General features: G+C 40.6%; 1 protein-coding gene across 1 annotated transcript in view; it reads right to left on the reverse strand.

Moving 5' to 3' along the window:
• The window catches only part of zmat4a (zinc finger, matrin-type 4a), a 205545-nt gene that overhangs the window by 161467 nt on the left and 24138 nt on the right, over nt 1-19940 (reverse strand). The window contains exon 2 of the mRNA XM_061730506.1: nt 3515-3616. Coding sequence (XP_061586490.1) covers nt 3515-3616 — 102 coding nt within the window. The remainder of the gene's footprint in view (nt 1-3514; nt 3617-19940) is intronic.

Here is a 19940-nt window from a genome sequence, read left to right on the forward strand (position 1 = left end):
TTGGGCATCTGTACCAGATCCTCCCTGACGCCTCCCTAGGGAGGTGTTCCAGGCATGTCCCACCGGGAAGACACCCCGGGGAAGACCCAGGACACGCTGGAGGGACTATGTCTCTCGGCTGGCCTGGGAACGCCTCGGACTCCCCTCGGAAGAGCTGGAGGAAGTGTCTGGGGTGAAGGAAGTCTGGGCATCTCTGCCCGACCCGGGAACGGATAAGCGACGGACGATGGATGGACATTAGACACCTGGTGGGAAGGCGCAAAATCGAGTCGAAGCAAGTCGAGTCAGGCTGAGTAGGTACTGGTGGAAAAGCGCCATAATTCCAAGTGGACCATGACGATCACGTGATTGTGCGCTGGTTCTGCAGGCCTGCGGTGACTCAACATGAAGTGACAGTGAGTGAGAGCATCAGCAGGGAGAGGGCAGTTCACCGCCAGACGATGTTCAGAAAGGAGGAAAGAAACCAGCTGCTGCTTCGGTCCATCTGTCCATTAGGTGACTGCTCAGATCATGAGTGAAGCCCTCACCAGCTGCAGAGGTTTGTTGGGATAAAAGTAAAACGTTTATTTCATCCAGTCAGAAAAATGTTGAAAGCTTTTTAAAAAAACACATTAAAGAAGCCCCTGGAAAACAAATTAAAGCTCAAGTTAATTTATTATTTGTATTTATTTATGATACATAATTCCATCTATCAGTTAATTTCCACTTATCCTTTTTTCTCTTTTTTTGTTTAAAATAACAAAATTATTTTCACTTATCCAAAATTGAATCGCAGGGGCAGCAGCTCAAGCTGAGCCACCCAGACCTCCCTATCCCTGGCCGCCTCCACTAGTTCCTCCCACTAACATGTGCACACAGGGTCCATCAGTGTCCACGTCGATATACCATAACATTGGGCCAAAATTTGGGAACACGTGAACAGTGTGGAAAAGCTCATAACTCTAAAATGAATGTTTGGAGGCGGACATTTGGGAGACGATATGCTTTTCTAGGAAACCTTTGATTGTGACAAGTTTCAAACAAATCTGACCGCCTTGAATTTTCGGGTCAGTTCTGTTCACCTTACCGTTGTACATCTGAACAAGAGCAAACCTTTACACGGCAATCTTTACACAAAATAATAATAAAAAAAGAACAAAGGTACTTGAAAGCTTAAATGTCACTGTTTTCATCTCTTCCTGGATACCCTTGGCCACTTTGGATACTCAAGGTGAACAGTGGCACTACCTTGGAGAAAACTTCTGCAAATATTCTATGCCTAATATTAAGGCTCCTGAAGTGGATACCCAGTTATCCACTTTGAAGGTCCGAGATCTGACTTGTTCCTGTGCAGCCCCCCCCCCAATCTCCCATCTCGTACCACTTACCACCAGGTAGTGATCAGGTGACGGATCAGCTCCTCTCTTAACCCATGCGTCCAGAACACATGGCCAAAAAAACAATGATACAAAATAAAAAAATAAAAATAAAATCAATCATCGAACTATGTCCTAGTGTCCTGGTGCCACATGCACTTTTGGACACCCTCATGCTTGAGCAGGGTGTCAGTTAGGGACAAACCATGACTAGCACAGAGGTCGAACAACAGCACTCGGATTCAGGTCAGATAGGCCTTTCTGTGACATCACTGACCCAGATCACAGCACAATTATCCATCCTCCGTCTCTTTTACTCCACCCAACCTACGACAATACCGCGAATGTGGCCCGCACAAACGTAAGGCTTTTTTCTTTTCTTTAAAAAAAAATGCAATTATACTGTAATGGAGGAGCAAAAGTTAAGTGATCCGACTGAATGCTGTATTTTCAACCAGAACCAACAATTAATCAATATTGGCACCAATGTCATTTGAAGTCAGTCAATGCAACATGTTAGCAAAATGTTACACGCTTAATGGCATTTAATTTAATTAACGTTATCCATAGCAAAATGTTATGTCTGTAATATGTTAATCCATTATATATTTATTTATTTTTTACACATATTGTTAACCAAAGTTCAAATGAGCAGGAATAGGTCAAACAGCATTTCCATGACAACAGAAGAAGCAGAGGTGGTGGAGGAGTATAATGGCCCTTTTCCACTAGTACCTACTCAGCGCGCTTCTACCCGCCACGCCCCCGTCTTGCGCTTTTCCACTACGGGCCGAGGCGGGTGGAGCCGTGCCAAGCAGATACTTTTTCTGTACCGAGGCTGCCGAGGTTCTAAGCGTGCTGAGCCGGCCCTGGATCTGACGTCATCACACTACAGGCCACTGATTGGTCGGGGGGCCGTCACATGTTTGAATCAGGAAGCGGGAGTCAGCACGAGAGCGACTCGCGGCTCGCGGGCGATTTTATTATACAGCGCAAACGTCTGTTTGGTGATCCAACTCTGAGGTGCAGATGTTCATAAACCTGGTGGCTGACGAGAGAATTAAAAAAGGGATGTAGACGGGCGATAAGGAACGATCAGATCCACAGGAGCTCTGTTTTACTCTCAGCCGCTCGCGGCTCCAGCTGATTTCCCATCAGCGCCGACACAAACAAAGGGCTTGCGCAATCGAGTATGTCACAGCAGCTTCACCCCAACCTGCCCACTTCTCCCCTGGCTGTGGAAAAACAAACGAGGACAAAGCGGGTGGAGCCGGGACGAGGAGTGAAGAAGCTGTCCCGAGGCGAGTCGGGCTGAGTAGGTACTAGTGGAAAAGCGCCATAAATGTCCTCAGGTTCCCCTGGACAACAGACCCAACACTGATGCCGTCTACAACAAGGGACAGAGAAGAGCTTCCGGAGCAGATTTTGCAAAAGATGCTTCATAAAACAAACATAATGAACAATGCTGAGCATCCTCTTCACGAGACAGTAACAACAGCGTCACAACAAAGGCCGCTGCAGTAGGTCCATGCTGGCTACACTTAGTACCAGCTACAGTAACTATTTAACCAAATGATATTACTGACTGATCGGTACTATAAAATATAATTTCTCTTCTGGATCATTAGAATATTGTTGAATTGAACTGAAATATAACAACATCACAGCATCTGACAAAACATAATGTATTACTGATAATACATCTCTTAAATCTGTAGGTGACAACACATCTTTTGGCTGCTCCTCCTGCCGGATTAGTTGTTTGGTGGCAGTGAAAAATAGTTCCTCAATTTGCATTCCAAGGTGAGAGATCTGAAAGCCTGGCACCAACGTGACTGAAAAGGATTTGTAGCTAATCAGTGCTTGTTTGCTCTAATTACACTCTCAAATATAGTAACACCATTTACAGTATGACGGGGGGCACAGTTCAGCCAAAGTTCAATTTTCTCCTGCAGGGCCAATCTCAGCTGAGGTGAATGAATAAATATAATAAGTAAACGCTGGTGTGTTCCCTGACAGGTGTGGGGGCTCGGGTCTATCGATCAGCCCAGAGACTCCGGAGGCAGAGCCAAAACAGTATCATCGGAGATTTTATGAACTTCACAAAAGCAGAGCAGTGACTCGGACGCCGGTGATTTAATGTTCGGGGGTGTCCTTACCTCATAATGAGCGACCCTCTGGGACTCAGAGATGAGCTGAGCACTGCACACTTTGCAGTAGCTGTCTGTGAAAAGCCCTTGGTCTGCCTCTGTTGACTTCATCTGGAAAAAGACACACAAGCAGACCTGGTAAGGCACCTGGAAAAACGGAACATCCAAATTCATGTTGTCACTATCATCCGACCTTACTTTGTCGGTCCGCGGGGATCTGAGGAAAATCATCAGAGATGTAACAGAGAAAAGTAAACAATAACCTCATTTCATACTTTCATTGCTGTTAATCAATATTTTATTACCTCAAGCATTTAGGCTGACAGATTGCTGAGCTGCTTTTGTAAGCAATGAGTCAGAAAAAGCATTTGATGCCAAACATCCCACTAAGACTTCAGGCACAAAGCTAAAATGATGTTTAACGATAACAAGGGACCCCGCTGAAAGCTCCTCCTGAATATTCATTACAATACACGAATGAACTTTGGGCTGTGCGGATTGAAAAGCAAAATTCATGGGGGAAACAAAAAGACTTACTTTCAACAGTTGGGCGAGCTCTGCTTTCTATTACTAATTCAACTCCATCAGGGGCTCAAGTTTCATGTTTGAAAGCTGCACGGCTCAACTCATTCTCAGGCACGTCTTCATCGAGGCTGATGAGAACACGGGCCGTGCACTCATTAGAGCAAAGTCGTTCTAACTTTACCCCAAAAACTCAAAGTAAATGTTCAGAAAGAAAGGATCTTTTCAGTTCGTTGTGGTTTAGTGTAATTTGTACACGAATCACCACGGAGACTTCTTCACTAACAGAGAGAGTGTCCAACAGAGGAGAGAATTCAACAAGCTTAATCAAGTCCTGCAAACTTCCAGCTGCTCCACGAGAGGCGTCTTCCAGGTTCCGGCCCCAACAACATTCATGATAAATAACTCCAGTGAAATATATTAAATATTGCAGGTAGTGTATGCAGAAAGCTGAGTCTGTTTTTTTCCCCACTTTATCTTATGGTCATCAGTAAATAAATGATAACTTCTGTGGGTTGGGGCTACTTTCAATAAACAGTTTTTCACCCTGCGGCTACAGAAACTGTAAATAATACAAATCAGAATATGAACAATCCTCACTAATGGAAAAACAGTATATCAGAAGAACTTTTAACTTGTGTTATCAAAAGCTTTGTTTTGCCGGGGAGGCAGCTGGTTTTTCATGGTGGAAAAAAATAATAATGTGGAGTTTAATTCAATTCAATTTCATAGCATCCATTACAATACAAGTTGTCTCTAGGGTGCTTTTTCTAGTGAACCTAGAGATCTTTAAGAGTTAATGTATGTGTCACAATTGTGCAGGAGACCAGGAGTTCCACAAATAGTGATTTATTGTAGTTAAATCAAAGAAAAGCACTGCTTACCATGGTTGACAAAAGGAAACACACGAACCAAAACCAAAAAAGCCTTAGAGGGACCATCGAGGGAGGAAACAGTACGGACCAGAAGACCAGATATACACACGGGTTAACGAGACACAGGTGCAGACAATCAGGGCACATGTGAACAAAGGAAGTCAAGACATAACTGAAACACAAAGACACGGGTTTCAAAATAAAACAAGAACTTAAACCAAACCGTGACAGTTTGCCTTTTTTACATTTGACTGCTAATCAAACTCAATTTCAAATCTTTGAAATCGATCTGAGAGCTCCTAAAAATGGAGGTACTTTGCTTAAAATAGCTGTAATTCCTTTATGAGAAAATGCCAAATGTTTGGAAAACATTTTAAATTAAAGCCGAAAAACACTTTGATCACATATTAATTGTTTAGTTGTAATTTTTTATGTTTTTAGGATGCCTAACTCTGGAAATATGTCACTCAGTGCAGCCATTAGGATTTCTGTGACATCATGAAGCCATATCAAGCCGGTGTTCTGCCAATCCTTGCTACTTTGTGGTTCTGCGCACGCGCACAGTGGATTTTCAAAGTTTGATTGGCACGTCCATGATTTCTTGCACGATGTAAAATTGATAATATGGGATGTTGAGCATTTGACCAATGACATGAATCACATTTTTTTGTTTTAAAATCTCAGTTACTGCATTAATGCTGTCATCCCAGGAGTGTAAGTGGCCTTTACTGCGGTCAGTTTTATCGTTGGTTCAAACCGGACCTCGGTCACGGGTTGGTTACAGGTATCACATTATATAATCATTAGAGCTGGGTATCATCACTGACCTCCCGATACGATACGATTCCGATACACTAGGTCCCAAGACGATACGATTTCCGATACGATTCGATATAGATATTCTAGTTACAATAACGGAATAACGTGATCCTTCCATCGCTACGTCCGGCCAGAGAAGCCCCACCCTGAAAAGAAGCAGCCTGCTCACTCCTCAGGTTAAGGAGGAGACTTGAGCTCAGTGCAGGGCCTCCCGGTGCTGTTAGAGGGAGCAATGCCCAGGACTAACTTAGGAAGGAGCACTGGGTGATAAAATGGGGGGAAAAAAATCGGGATTTAAAAAAAATTTGTATTTATTTATTTATTTTTTTAAATCGATACTTGGATTTATGTATCGATAATCGTTCCTACACATTTATATCAATGAAATATCGATATATCGATATTTTTAACCCACCCCTAATAATCATGTCATGCTGTCAAAACCATTAAATGTGATTTTTCAAGGTGTTTCCACACTATGTGTTATTTATATCTCCTGAAAGTGTGTGTGCAGACGAACACAACCCTTCCCCCCCCTAATGGATCAAACTGCGAGCACAAAGTCTGCAATATGAGACATAAGTGTAAACTAACAACACCAGGATGGGCACAGCGTGGAGGAGGAAGGTCATCCAAACTGCAAACCGTACCGTAGGAGCAGGTCTACAGACAATACTGGGCAGAGGAGGCAATGACTACGTTTACATGCAGTCAAAATTCGGGTTAGGGTCAATATTCCGGTTACTTAAACATAATAATCTGTTTACATGCGTGAGCAAACAGGGTTATCCCTATATACTGTACATGTAATGTAATTAATCATTTGGGATATCTCCATCAACCAGCGACGCATGGAGAACGGCATGACGCAATTCCTGTCATTTCCGCTTCTTCTTCCTGTATCCAAATCCAGAACAACAATAACAGCAGCACGGTGGATAATGAACAGCCCAGTAGAAGTCGCCTTTTTCAGCGTCTTCCAGCGTTGCTTGATCTGGTCTGGCGTTCGTACAAATCCTGCTTCGCGCAACTTTTCGCTCACCTTTTTGTAAATCTCGCTATCCCGGTACTTTCTACCGTCTACAAATGCCAAAATGTTCATATCCTTCATTACATTTATGAAGTGATTAGTCTCCTCCTGGTCTTGCGTTTCGCCATGTTTATAAGAACTTCCTGGACTCAAAAGACCAGGATTCCTTGCGAAAAGAGCATGCGCAGAAAACAAATTCATGTTCCTTTTGATGGGGATATCCCGTTAGGTGTATACATGACCAAATATTCGGATTAGAAAAAGGAGTAATCCAGGGCTCATATTCGGGTTTTTAAAAACCGGAATATGAGCAAATTCCGGTTATTCAAAGGGGTTATTGGTGTTTACATGGCCGTGTGCAACCGGGTCATTGCTAATATTCCGGTTAGAAAAGGGTTATTGATGCATGTAAACGTAGTCAATGTGAGTGCACATCTACAGGAGCGCCACTCCCACTGTATTTAAGGTTATGTTGTTTTGGTGCTCTGGTGGCTTTTATTTTTGAAAGTGGCTAGACAGGGAGCTGGGGTAGAGGGACAGGGAAGATACACAGTACAGAGTCGAACCTGCACCACCTGCACAAGGGCTATAGCCTCTAAAAAGAGGGCTCCCGCTCAACCCACTGAGCTATCTGGGACCCCAAATGCTGTTTTCAAATGTAAATATGTGTGTGTGTGTGTGTGTGTGTGTGTGTGTGTGTGTGTGTGTGTGTGTGTGTGTGTGTGTGTGTGTGTGTGTGTGTGTGTGTGTGTGTGTGTGTGTGGACGGACATACAATGAAATAAACGGTTTAGTGATATTTCCAAGTGCTCCGTTGGTAATGTTTTTTTTTCTAATTCCAAAGACCCTAAATGAAACACCCTTAACGTCCTGCTCTTTCACATGACAATGACTGAAAAGCATCTTAAGGTTGTCTGTGTTATATGATGCATAAATGTAAATACTTGCAGATATAATTTAGGTAATTTTTGCCAGAGTTGGCAAGTATTTCAAATCAGAACAGAAACAACTTTATTATAGGGATAAAGGAATGAGAAATGAAGAGCTAGGTGCTACAGAGATGCGCATAGACACATCACAACAAGCAGTGGCGGTGTCATGGACACAGGTTTCATCCTGTATTTCAGGGTGTAAAGTCAGGAATTCAAATACATCTGTTAGGGCCTCTCCAAAAGACGCACACCAAGATGCTCATCCCAGGTGAACAAAAAAAGTCGGATAGATTTTGACTTGATTATCAAGACAGTTAAGTCTTCATTATTAAGACTCAGGTCACAGTCCAAAACCTTATATGGTCTTAAACCTGGAATTTATTCAGACCATTTTTAACTACATTACAAGCACTGAAGATGCCTGAAAAGCTAAAGTGAATGCAATCAATAACACGAACAGTCTCCATACTGTAGCCAGTCAAATCTTTCAAATTTTTAAATTCAAATAATTAAAAAATTATGATAAAATTACTAAAAAAGGACATTTTTATTCTGACAAATGCACAAATGTGTTCAAGGAGTGTTTAGCTTTTCAACATAAACACAAGAGAAAATATCCTCTTCATTTTCACCACTCGCATATAGAAAACTACAGTCACTACAGCTCAGATACGGAAGATGTCTGTTTGTGCTACAAGCACAGACGGAGCAGAAGTACAGCTGACAAGCATCTCCACAGTTCTGGGATTAACTCAGAACAAGAAGAAAGCCAGTTTCTGAGCTGCTGCCTTTCTGCTCCGTGGTCTCCGGCACCCCAGAGGTCAAAGTCACGCTGACAGTCGAAAACATTTCTTGCAGGAAGGTGTGTGCAGAGAAACGGCCCAGACAGGAGAGAGACATAAATAAATCAGCGGCGCTCCTCTCCTCCCAGGTCATGTAATCAGTTGAGAGCAGCTTTGTTTCCCGTTCAGATTCTGAAAGACTAACAACATAAATGAGAGGAGTCTGAGAGCTCTATCAGCTCGTGACAGTGGTGGACCCGCTCCCTGTTTTAGCATGGCTGCACAGATGCTGCAAATGAATGATTAATCACCCTAAATTGTGAAGCACAAGCAACAACATCCTCAGCCAGGGAACGAAAATAAGTCTTACAGTATCTCAGACCACTTTCCATAGTTAGAGGAAGGTTTATTTTGACACTTTTCTGAAAAGTCTGCACTTTCATCTCACTCTGAAACTGAACCGTTAAAGACCAAGAATATATAAAAAAAGGCCGCTGATATCTGATGACTCAGTGATGTATCGTGCTGGGAGCATGACGGCTGTGTGTACTGACAGAATCTGAGCTCTGGCCCAACTTTTATCTCTGGAAACAATGTCGATTCACTCTTTTTCTTCTACATAAGTTCAGCTCAACCCTCTTTAACACAACGTTTGCAATCTGAGAATTGGAAGAAAAAAAAAGGCAATTTATCATAAGAAGCCCCTTTTTTTCTAATCTTTTTGGCTTAGAACAGCTTTTGTCACTATCATCATCTTCAACATCATCTCTGTTATAATTTATGCTCCGTCTGAAAATTCGTCAAACACTGGATTGCAAAAAAGGATGAGGGTGTGGACAAAGGTCAATTTGCCAATAAATCCAACATGCAGGACCTTTAACTCCCTTTGCTCTTCCAGAAAACGTTTAATCTTCCATCACTTTCTTATTTCTTAATGAAGTCTATAGAAGGTTACAGAACACTGATCTCTGCAAAAATATGATCCTGGTGTTGTGAGTCTGACAGGAACTGAGCTTCACCAGATCCAGGCCATGATAGTAGCAATACCTCACAACATTGGAATAGAATGTATTCAAATAGCGACAATACATTGAACATAGTTTCAATGCAAAGAAAGAAATTACATTTTCAACTCTTGGCCCTAGTTGAGCTTTTAGAACAATAATCAACACAATAAAAAAAAGATATTGATGTAATGCAGCACATTCAAATTAATATTTGAATTAAATGATAAACATAAAACAAAATTGTAGTAAACCAAAATACGTAGCAGATAACCAGCACTATGTATCATCAACCACGCCACTCTACAAGTCAACTATAAGCTCCATCGAGGATGAAAGGTTAGTGCGTGCTCCTTTTTTTTTTCTTTTAGCCAGTGTTTGACCATCTGACATGTGTTATGCAGTTGCTTCAATACAGAAGTTTACCATCATTGAAAATTCTGCCATTCATCAGGCCCCTGGAATACCTGGCTTGGTAGTGACTTGTACAACTGCTTATATGCCAAAATGTAATACACTTTTAACTGCTGTCATCCAAGACAAAAATTGTTCATGTTAAATGCTTCGATGTGACTTGATAATCAGAGGGAGGCAACTCTTTATGTGCAACTCACAAAAAGACAAACCAAACAGCTCTTGTGTGGTAGATGACTGAAACCTGGAACTGAAGGAAACGGGTCCTGACATGGTGTGGAAACCAAGACAAAGAAAAAAGATTACAAACATCTGACTGTGAAACAACCCACAGGAAGAAGTAGCAAGATGGTGTGCTGCTTCCTGAACTGATCGTGATCACAGCGGGCTTCTGATTGTGCTACAGCAAAGTAGGGCTGGGCGATATGGACCAAAAGTCATATCTCGATATTTTCTAGCTAAATGGCGATACTCGATATATCCATATTTTTTCTGTGACATAATTGGGGTTTCCCCCAAAGCATTATGACATAGCATCTCTGTTAGCTTCATTTTTTTCTGAGGCAAACCCTTAAAAAAACAGTCCGTTTTAATACAAAGCCTCGTGCCAAATGTCACACCTTTATTAACAGAGGTCTGCACAATATCAAAATGTATAAAACAAATGAAATAAAAATAAACTGCCTGCATATATAGAATAAAAATGCTTCTTGAATAAAATAAAACAAATATCCCTTTCCTGGATAACAATTAAATTAAAATACACTGTGCAATTAATACAATGTAGACAATAACAGGCAGACTTTTCCACTGAGGTTGACAGTTGTGCAAATAACAAAACATTTGTGCAAATCTCAAATAAAACATTCAAGTCAATTTGTCACAAAGTAAGCTATATCAAAATCATTAAAAAAATGTAAAAAAAAAAAAGAAAATCTTTTTTTTTTTTTTTAAATCGATATCAACGATATTGTCTCGTACCATATCGCATTTGAAAATATATCGATATATATTAAAATCTCGATATATCGCCCAGCCCTACAGCAAAGTCACTTTCATACTGTACACTGTTGTGGAAATATGTTCTCTAGTCTAAAAAGGCAAGACCGAAAATAAGAACTTGACTCAAAATCACATTTAATCAGGTTTATTCTCTGATTGAGACATTGCAAGGGAAGTCATGCAGCCAAGGGTACAGCCAGTGGCAGAATTACAGGAAAAAGATCATCTCCAACTGATATGTCTGTTCTTACACTTCTAGGACTTACAATTCTGTCGCATGTTACTGTAAAATATATCATGCAAAACATGGTCTTGGAAACATGTCATCTCCTTAGAGGCTGGAGTCTGCAACTATCCCAGCCCAGTTCTCTGTCAGGTCATGAAAACCCATATTACCACATCATATCTAATGTTTTAATTTTTTTCTTTCACATATACTACTTTAAATGTGCAGTATACTGTATGGTTTCCAATACTGCCAAGGATCTGGCACACAACAAAGGAAACCAAAGTGTATGAATACAGAGGAGAATAATGATTAAAAACTGTCAGCAACTGAAATGTGGCGGGATGCAAGAATAGATGTAAAACTAAGCATAATGCACAAGGGAATAAGCTCTACAGAACAAAACAGGACATAAATAACCAATGTATACTGCATACATTGATGTTAAGATACAAAAATAAAGATTAAGCTATTACAAAACAACATGGCACAAAATAATCGGACTCATCTACCGTACGTAGTTGTATTTGTTAGAAAAACTGTTAGGAAAAGTGCTTGTTAGAATAAAAGTTTACGGTACAATTCCTTTTAGCTGTAGTCTAATTGCTTTTTAATTGCTGTAGTCTTATTGCTTTTTAATTGTGTTCCAGATTTCCTGCATGCAAGTTAAGAATAACCTGCTCTGCAATGAAAAGCTACATCCCAATTCAGGTTCTGCATCTGTCAGCGGTGCAGCCTGTAAGTTGTGAACATATACGACCACAAAGTCTGAACTGAGTGTTGGCGAAATGAGCCGTCCGTGTCCAGCAAATGTAATCCAAATGCCTGCTCTCCAGTGAGTGTTAGGATAGAGGTGTGCTGCAGAGGATCCATTGCATGCAGCTTCCACACCCTGTAAAGATAAGATGCAGTTGGAAAACACATTTGGAGAAGTCTTTGTAATGGGATGCCCCAGTTCAAGCCTCTTTGATGTAATTGCCCTTCAAATGCAGCCTTTAAAGGACACAGCTCCTCATTGTGTACTGGACATGGCTAGCTAATGTTTGTGTTCAGAATGACTTCCTCTAACATTTCAGTAAGCGTTGTCGAGAGCTGAGCTTTCTGTGCCTTTTACTGTTCTCAGTTAAACGTCAGCAGCTATGCATCAAGGTCAATATTTAACACATGGTTTTTAATGTATATCACAAAACATCATTCAAACAAATACTTATCCAAAATGTGTTCTCTGACAGCGATACCCCAATATCATCGCTAATAAATGGCATTTTCTGTAATACTTAAAGGAAACAATGTCCGAAGTTGATTTATGACCTCTTCAAGTGACCTTTGGGACCTGGAAAGTTACAATAAAAGATAGTGTCTACATTTTGCCTGAGGAACAAGATACTTGAGATGCTTGTATGTTCTCTACGGCACTACGTATGAAAAGGAGTTCATAACCTTTTTATTTTCAGACCATCCCCGTTCGGTCTTGATCATATACTCTGTCATGCTTAATTATTATCCTCTCAACCATCGTTCCCATTTTCCCTATTAGAAGAAAATCTGCCCAAAAAGAAAAGAAAATTGCAATAAATACATAAAAATCAAAGCCAAGTGCAAAAGACTGTGTGCACGGCTGTCTGACTTATTACTGCGCGCCTCCTGTAAATTGAGATAGTGAAGCAGAGATTTGTCACGCATCGCTCCACTCCAAACAACCCAAGACGGAATTTTAGCACCACCTACTACTGCAAGAGGATATAAAACCAACGGCTTCAGCAACACAAACCATACGTATAGAAAAGTGTGTCAACATCAATGTGGGTGGGAACACACAGCTTAAAGGTAAAACCGCAGATCCAGACTCCTCTAATTTGTCCGACCCACAATAAAAAAGACAACCAATGATGAGAGATCCACTGCTTTACAATAAGAAAACAGGACAGTCCTCATGTATGGGCGAATGTCTCTATCCTGAACATATTAAACACATTAAATAAAGACTAAAGAAAGATAAAAGTCAATACGACTACTGACTAAGTCCAATATTTTCAGACAAATGTAAAGGTCACATTTAAAGTTGCAAACTGAGTGCATATTTGAAACATCTTTGTACTTTCATTTATGCTGAAAGTGGAGGTTACCCCGATCATTTAGGCTAACCCACCAAGTACTGTACGTTAAGCTGTCCTGAGGTTTAAAGCAGATAGGTTACATTTCTTTCTACTCTGTCCTGTTTGATTTCTCAGATCTTACTGCAGAAAGATCAACATCTGAAATCAAAAAGGATCCGTGTTCTATTTGAACCTTTTACTCAATAATCTTGAGACTCCCTAACGTCACGGTCTTGGGATTTTGCTTGAGCTTGACTGGAGTTTTAGCCTTGCTATCTTTTCCTTTAGGACCCTTGTGTTAAGGTTTCCAGTTTTATTGTGAAAGGACTTCCTCTGGCGTGACTCCCTTGGTCCCTCCTTGACATACAGGTGTAGACATTGTCGACACCTAAGCCTCATTTTCCCATGAATGTTTATCAGTATAAGTTTTACCTTTTCGTCTCATCCCTTCCTTTCTGATTTGTCAGTCTGTTTTCTTCTGAATCTCCTTGAGTTCTCCTCTTTTTTGTTTATCTGGTTATGTTTCTGATGCAGCATCTTTTGTTATCATAAAGGTTCTTTGGACTTGTCCTGCCTCCGTGTAGCTTCTTCACAACACTTAAATTTGCTGCGTACTGAGCCTCAGCAGCAGAAGTCGGGAATCGTCAGAAGTCACGTTGAGCATGAAGTACAGCTCTCCAAAAACAGAGCTCTCACTCTAAATTAACATGTGACCCTTTGCAATCATCAATTAATTAAGCTAATGGATTTTAGTGCCAAATACACTGTTATAATTACGAGAGGTTGACTCAACTCCAAATGAGAAAAATATTAATTTAGCCAAAGTGTAATTGGATAAGGGTAGACATCACAATCTCAAACCAACAGGGGGTTTTCTACACAATTTAATCATCAATATACAGTATGATCGGAGCAGCTGTGATGAACATAATTACAGTGCAACACCCTCAGCTCAGCACGAATTCATTACCAGACTCATACCGCCACTCTGTCGAAGGAGAGACACTAGACATAAAAAAAACCACAGGGGGAACAATTCAGCGCACACTTGTCTGGCTGTTTATTATCATGTGAGATATAAAAATCTACTTCATTTATATTTTCTTCCATTTTAAGAATAATCCATGTAACTGATACTTTTTTTTGTATGTCTGTGTTTGGTTCATTGCAGTGTGGCAGCTGCAATTATTCAACCAGCTAAACTCTTCTCTGCAAAAAAGATGACTTCAGTTGTAAGCTTTACAGGCTCTTCAATGTAAATTTGATATCTTCTTACAAAGACAGAGTGAAATCTGCAATACAGAAAACAAGATGTATCACTATTTAGACAAGCATGTGCTCTCTACAGTGTGAATATCCAAACTACAACCATTTTAAACTCAACTTATTCAATTACCTTTTTAACTCCTAATGTATTTTAACTACAACTTATGATTGCAACTATTCTTCAAATAAAATGAGTTATTATGGGCATGCCAAGTAGTGGCATGACCATATTACAATAAATTGTCCAAAATGGCCCAAAGGGCAATGTTGCTAACATTTTGCTAACAAGCTAAAGTCGCAAAAATCCTGTTGCGCACCAGCGGGTGTACAGCATGACCCCGCTCTGATATGGAAGAAAAAAATCCCCAAAAAATAAAACACGCCCAAAAATACAAGGAAAAACATGAAAATGAAGGCGATATATTAGTATACAGAAAAGGTTTCCCTTTTCTTATTCTTATTATTCTGCACGTTTATTTAGTCCGTTAATGCGTCCCGAACCGCAACGTGCACCCACGCAAAAGCGTTAACGTGGCAACGCTAAAAAGGTGAAAAAAAGGTGAAAATTTGGACGCTTACTGGTTGGCCGAACTTCATCGTAGAGTCATCATTCAAATGTTCCCAGACCCGGTTCGCTTCGGACCAAAAGATCTTTCAACCTCATTATGCCAATTATTACAGATTTTGAGATATTAAACTTTCAATAAAAAAAAGAAATGTCCATTTGACTTTGGATGCTTGTTGCTAGGCAACGGGTTATCGTAGGGACATGATTTAAATGTTTGAAAACTCGCCCCGCTGTGGACTACAACATATTCAAATTTCATGAAGCTGTGATTTACATAAATTTTAAGTAAAAATGCCTGCCAACTGGCCCCATCCCCAAAGGTTTATTAACAACCTTTAATGGTTTATTAAAAACCCTAAACTACTTCTTGGCCATTATTAATCACCCTAAACCACACAACCCTGAAGCAGGGGCTGTGGTTTATTAACAACCCTAAACCACACCCCTTGCGGGGAGCACAGGAATGAATGCAATACAACTGTAAACACCTCAAACTGACATAGAACCACCCCGAACACAACCACTACAGCCCCAAACCAAAGCAGCGAGAGGGGATGAATGGGCAGAAGTAGGGCATGCCCATATCAAAATTTACTGAAATGTTCTAGTTAACATTATTATGCCTGAAAGACATCACGTCAGTCAAGGCTCCACACGAGTTTTGCTGAATGGTGATGTAAAGGCACTGCTAAACACTGACTGGAAAACAGAAAGGGAACAGGACATACTACAGAAGAGATAAAGTTGGTCTCCTTGCTGTTGCACACATCCGTATCACTTAATTAATTAAAGCCTACTTCCACTGCGTCCACCGCTCTGTTGTGTTTTTAGAGGTTGCAAGCACTGATACTATCATGATCATTAAAAAAAAATCCCATCAAAGTCAAAGTGGTACAACCTATAGTGGAAAACAAGATACTTTGTCCCTGCACCAAGTTGTGCTGAATCATAACGTCCTAAATTATGTAATATAAATACTGACAATAAAATTGGAGGGCAACGTGTCTGTCATACATTGTTTACTATCAATCGACACTGTGTTTGATTTTAGGCGCTTACATACTGGCATTCCGTAACATTTCCATAAAAGTGGACTCCCAATTTTACTCCATTGGCCCATCACCAGCTGGAAGGGTCCGGGTCTTCCTCAACAGCTGGAAGTGTCCGGGTCTTCCTCACCAATTGGAATTGTCCAGGTCTTCCCTACCAGCTGCTTTTTCATTTGTGAGCTGGTTTCAACTATTCAATTCAATTCAATTCAATTCAATTTTATTTATATAGCGTAGGGCTGGGCGATATGGACCAAAAGTCATATCTCGATATTTTCTAGCTGAATGGCGATACTCGATATATATCTCGATATTTTTTCTGTGCCTTAATTGGGGTTTCCCCCAAAGCATTATAGCATAGCATCTCTGTTAGCTTCATTTTTTTCTGAGGCAAACCCTTAAAAAAACAGTCAGTTTTAATACAAAGCCTCGTGCCAAATGTCACACAGGTACCTTTATTAACAGAGGTCTGCACAATATCAAAATGTATAAAACAAATGAAATAAAAATAAACTGCCTGCATATATAGAATAAAAATGCTCCTTGAATAAAATAAAACAAATATCCCTTTCCTGCATAACAATTAAATTAAAATACACTGTACAATTAATACAGTGTAGACAGTAACAGGCAGACTTTTCAACTGAGGTTGATAGTTGTGCAAATAACAAAACATTTGTGAAAATCTCAAATAAAACATTCAAGTCAATTTGTTACAAAATAAGCCATATCAAAATATATTTATTTTTTTTTTATTTATTTTTTTTAAATCGATATAAACGATATTGTCTCGTACGATATCGCGTTTGAAAATATATCGATATATATTAAAATCTCGATATATAGCCCAGCCCTACGTCTAATACAACAAAAGTTGTCTCTAGACGCTTTCCAGAGACCCATACCCAGAACATGACCCCCGAGCAGTTATTACATAAACAATGGCAGGTAAAAACTCCCCTAGTGGGAGAAAAACCTTAAGTCAAACAGTGGCAAGGAAAAACTCCCCTTTAGGAGGGAAGAAACCTTGAGCAGGACCAGGCTCATAAGGGGGGACCCTCCTGCCGAAGGCCAGACTGGTGGGTCAGGGACGGCAACAGCACAGCAGGCAGGTGGAAGCAGCAACGGGATGACCAGGGGTGGGGGCCGCAGGCCAGCATGCAGCTCCCGAAGCTCCGGCCCAATCAGCAAGTCCCAGGCTGGGGTGCAGGGTCGGGGAAAGGTTGAGAAGGGGCAGGGCCAACTATGAGCTCTGCTCGTCCCTGGAGTGAAGTGCGTTTCTGTGCTTATGACTATGGTCAGCACACGTACAACTTGATCGGAAAGTTGTTAAATTCTCATACTTCTCATGCACGACATACATGCACGACCAGTCTTGCCTTTTTCACACCTTGGCCTTCTTCGGGAGGCAGAAAAAAAGATGATCAGATTTCAAGCCTTTTTTCTCTTACATACAGGCACTGTGACTGACAAAAGGGGGAAATGTTCTGCAAAGAAATGCCAGTACTGTATGTAAGTGCCATCTTATAAGCAGCAAATCAGCAGATGATAGCTGGCTGGAAGCACAAGGCTGCAGGGAGGGAAAGGCTGATGAAACAGCAGGATGGATGGAGAGCTGTAACCAAAAGGGAGGTCATATCAGCATGTACTTTGCAGTTGTTATAGCAAAGAAAGGTCAGTTGTAATTTGTTACTGAGAGAGTTAAGCTGTTACATTGACAAATGCCTGTGTGGGCAAGCCAGGCTCAACATTAGCATTTTAAATTCATCAACTCAACAGTCACAACATAAGAAAGCTTTCATACCACCAGGAGCTTCAAAATGCTGCACATTTAAATCTAATTATAGTATCTCCTGATTGATCATCACACCAATGGACACACAAAATAATTAAATGCAAATGAATACAGACCATGTTCTGAGATAACTTTGTATGTTCCCCCAAATTTATAGACATACAGTATGTGCCTGATAAAATGAGGGATTCATGTAAAAAAAACACCCTTATTGGGGCCAAATCTTACCAATTTTGATATACAGTAAAACAAAGTGGAATCCTTTGAGAAAAGGGGGTACTTTGGACATCCTCCTATTTTGCTGTGCAATTGTGCTAACTGTGTACTTGCACACTTATACTCAGCAATTTGAGCACATCAGTGCATTCACGATGACAAGTATGTTTACACAAAGTACATTGCAAAGTGCAACCTGGATGGTGCACTCACAAAGTTGAGTTGAACACTTCATGTACTTAATTTTTGCTATCTTGTAGATGTAAGGGAAGTGGTGAGACACTTATCTGAGCATTAAAAAAAAAAACTGAATAAAAAGATGGTGGACTGTATTTGGTGCCATTGAAGGCACAGCTTTAAACTCTCATAAGAGGGGTGGGGTAAGTTGACACACGATTTTGGGTCTGGTTTTAACCTGCCATATTATTAATAATTAGTAAAACATTTGCTACACATATAAAACAATCATTATTTTTGTTGAAGTTATTGATATTATCACTTAACATTACATTTTTTTTAAACTTTTTCTCTTTTTTTGTAGAAAATATGAAGATCAGAATAATCAAGTAGTATTCAAGAAAGCAGACAGAGTGAAGACATTTGCTGTTATTATGGGCTAGACAGGTCAAGAACCAGAAGATAAGTAATATGATAATTAGCTTTTTATATGACAATAATACACCACGGAGTTCCCACAGAAAAATCAGCCAAGATGAGATTGATGGTTAAGGGAGGTAGATGTAACTGAGTTGGAGAGTCATGTGGCTTAGTGTCTGGCCAAGTTGGCTGACATATTTTGGCTTAACACCAAAGGACGTAAAAAGAACGTGCCTATGAAATCGCCATTAAAATGCCCGACTCCTGGCGAGAGGTGCTCCAAGCTGGTCCTGATACTCATGACTCCCAGCTTTCAATCATGGGGTGAGATTATGCAAAAGAAAAGGGCATCAAAATATCATCCTCTCCACCAATTTGTTGACACATGTTGCAGCCTGGATGGACCTTTAAAAAAAATAGGTAAACATCCTTTGATGCCTGGATACTTAACAACCCCAATTTGTGCCACTGCATAGAATAGAATAGAATAGAATAGAATAGAATAGAATAGAATAAAATAGAATAGAATAGAATTCATTGTACTATGTGCTATGTACAGTGTTGAATATCTCTACATATTGCACATTATTGAATGGAATATTGCACATTGTACGGTATTGAACAATATTAGTGGTTGGACCATGAAATCAGTGCATGTGATCATGTAGGAAGTTAAGGGTGGTTATTGCCTTTGGGAAAAAGCTGTTTTTGAATCTATTCCTTTTTTTCTTAATACACCTGTAGCACCTCCCTGAGGGCAACAGGTCAAATAGGTCATAGCCCGGGTGAGAGCTGTCTTTGGTGAGGGTTTGAGCTTTGCTGAGGCGAAGGGAGGTATACACGTCCATCGGGGGGGGAGAATGATCTTCCTTGCAGCATTGACAGGTCTCTGGAGCCTCTCTTCAACGGTGCAGCTGCCGTAACATACTGTGATGCAATATCTCAGCAGGGTCTCAATGGAGTAGTAGAAGGTCGGCAACAGGTTGGAGTTTAGAGTGTGCTTCCTGAAGACTCTCAGGAAGTGGTGAGCCTTTCTTGATGACTGTCGTGATGTACTCTGTCTGGGAGATGTTTTGTCAGAGAGGAGAACGCCAAGAACTCTGAAAGGTGTGGAACCTCTCCACAGACTTGCCATTAATGTAAAGAGGGCCTGGCTCGGTGCTGTTCTTCCTGAAGTCAATGATGATCTCTTTGGTTTTCTTGGTGTTCAGAGCAATGTTGTTCTATGAACACCAGGTTGACA

This window comes from Cololabis saira, chromosome 9 (genome assembly GCF_033807715.1).
Source record: "Cololabis saira isolate AMF1-May2022 chromosome 9, fColSai1.1, whole genome shotgun sequence".
In the NCBI taxonomy this organism is placed as follows: Eukaryota; Metazoa; Chordata; class Actinopteri; order Beloniformes; family Belonidae; genus Cololabis; species Cololabis saira.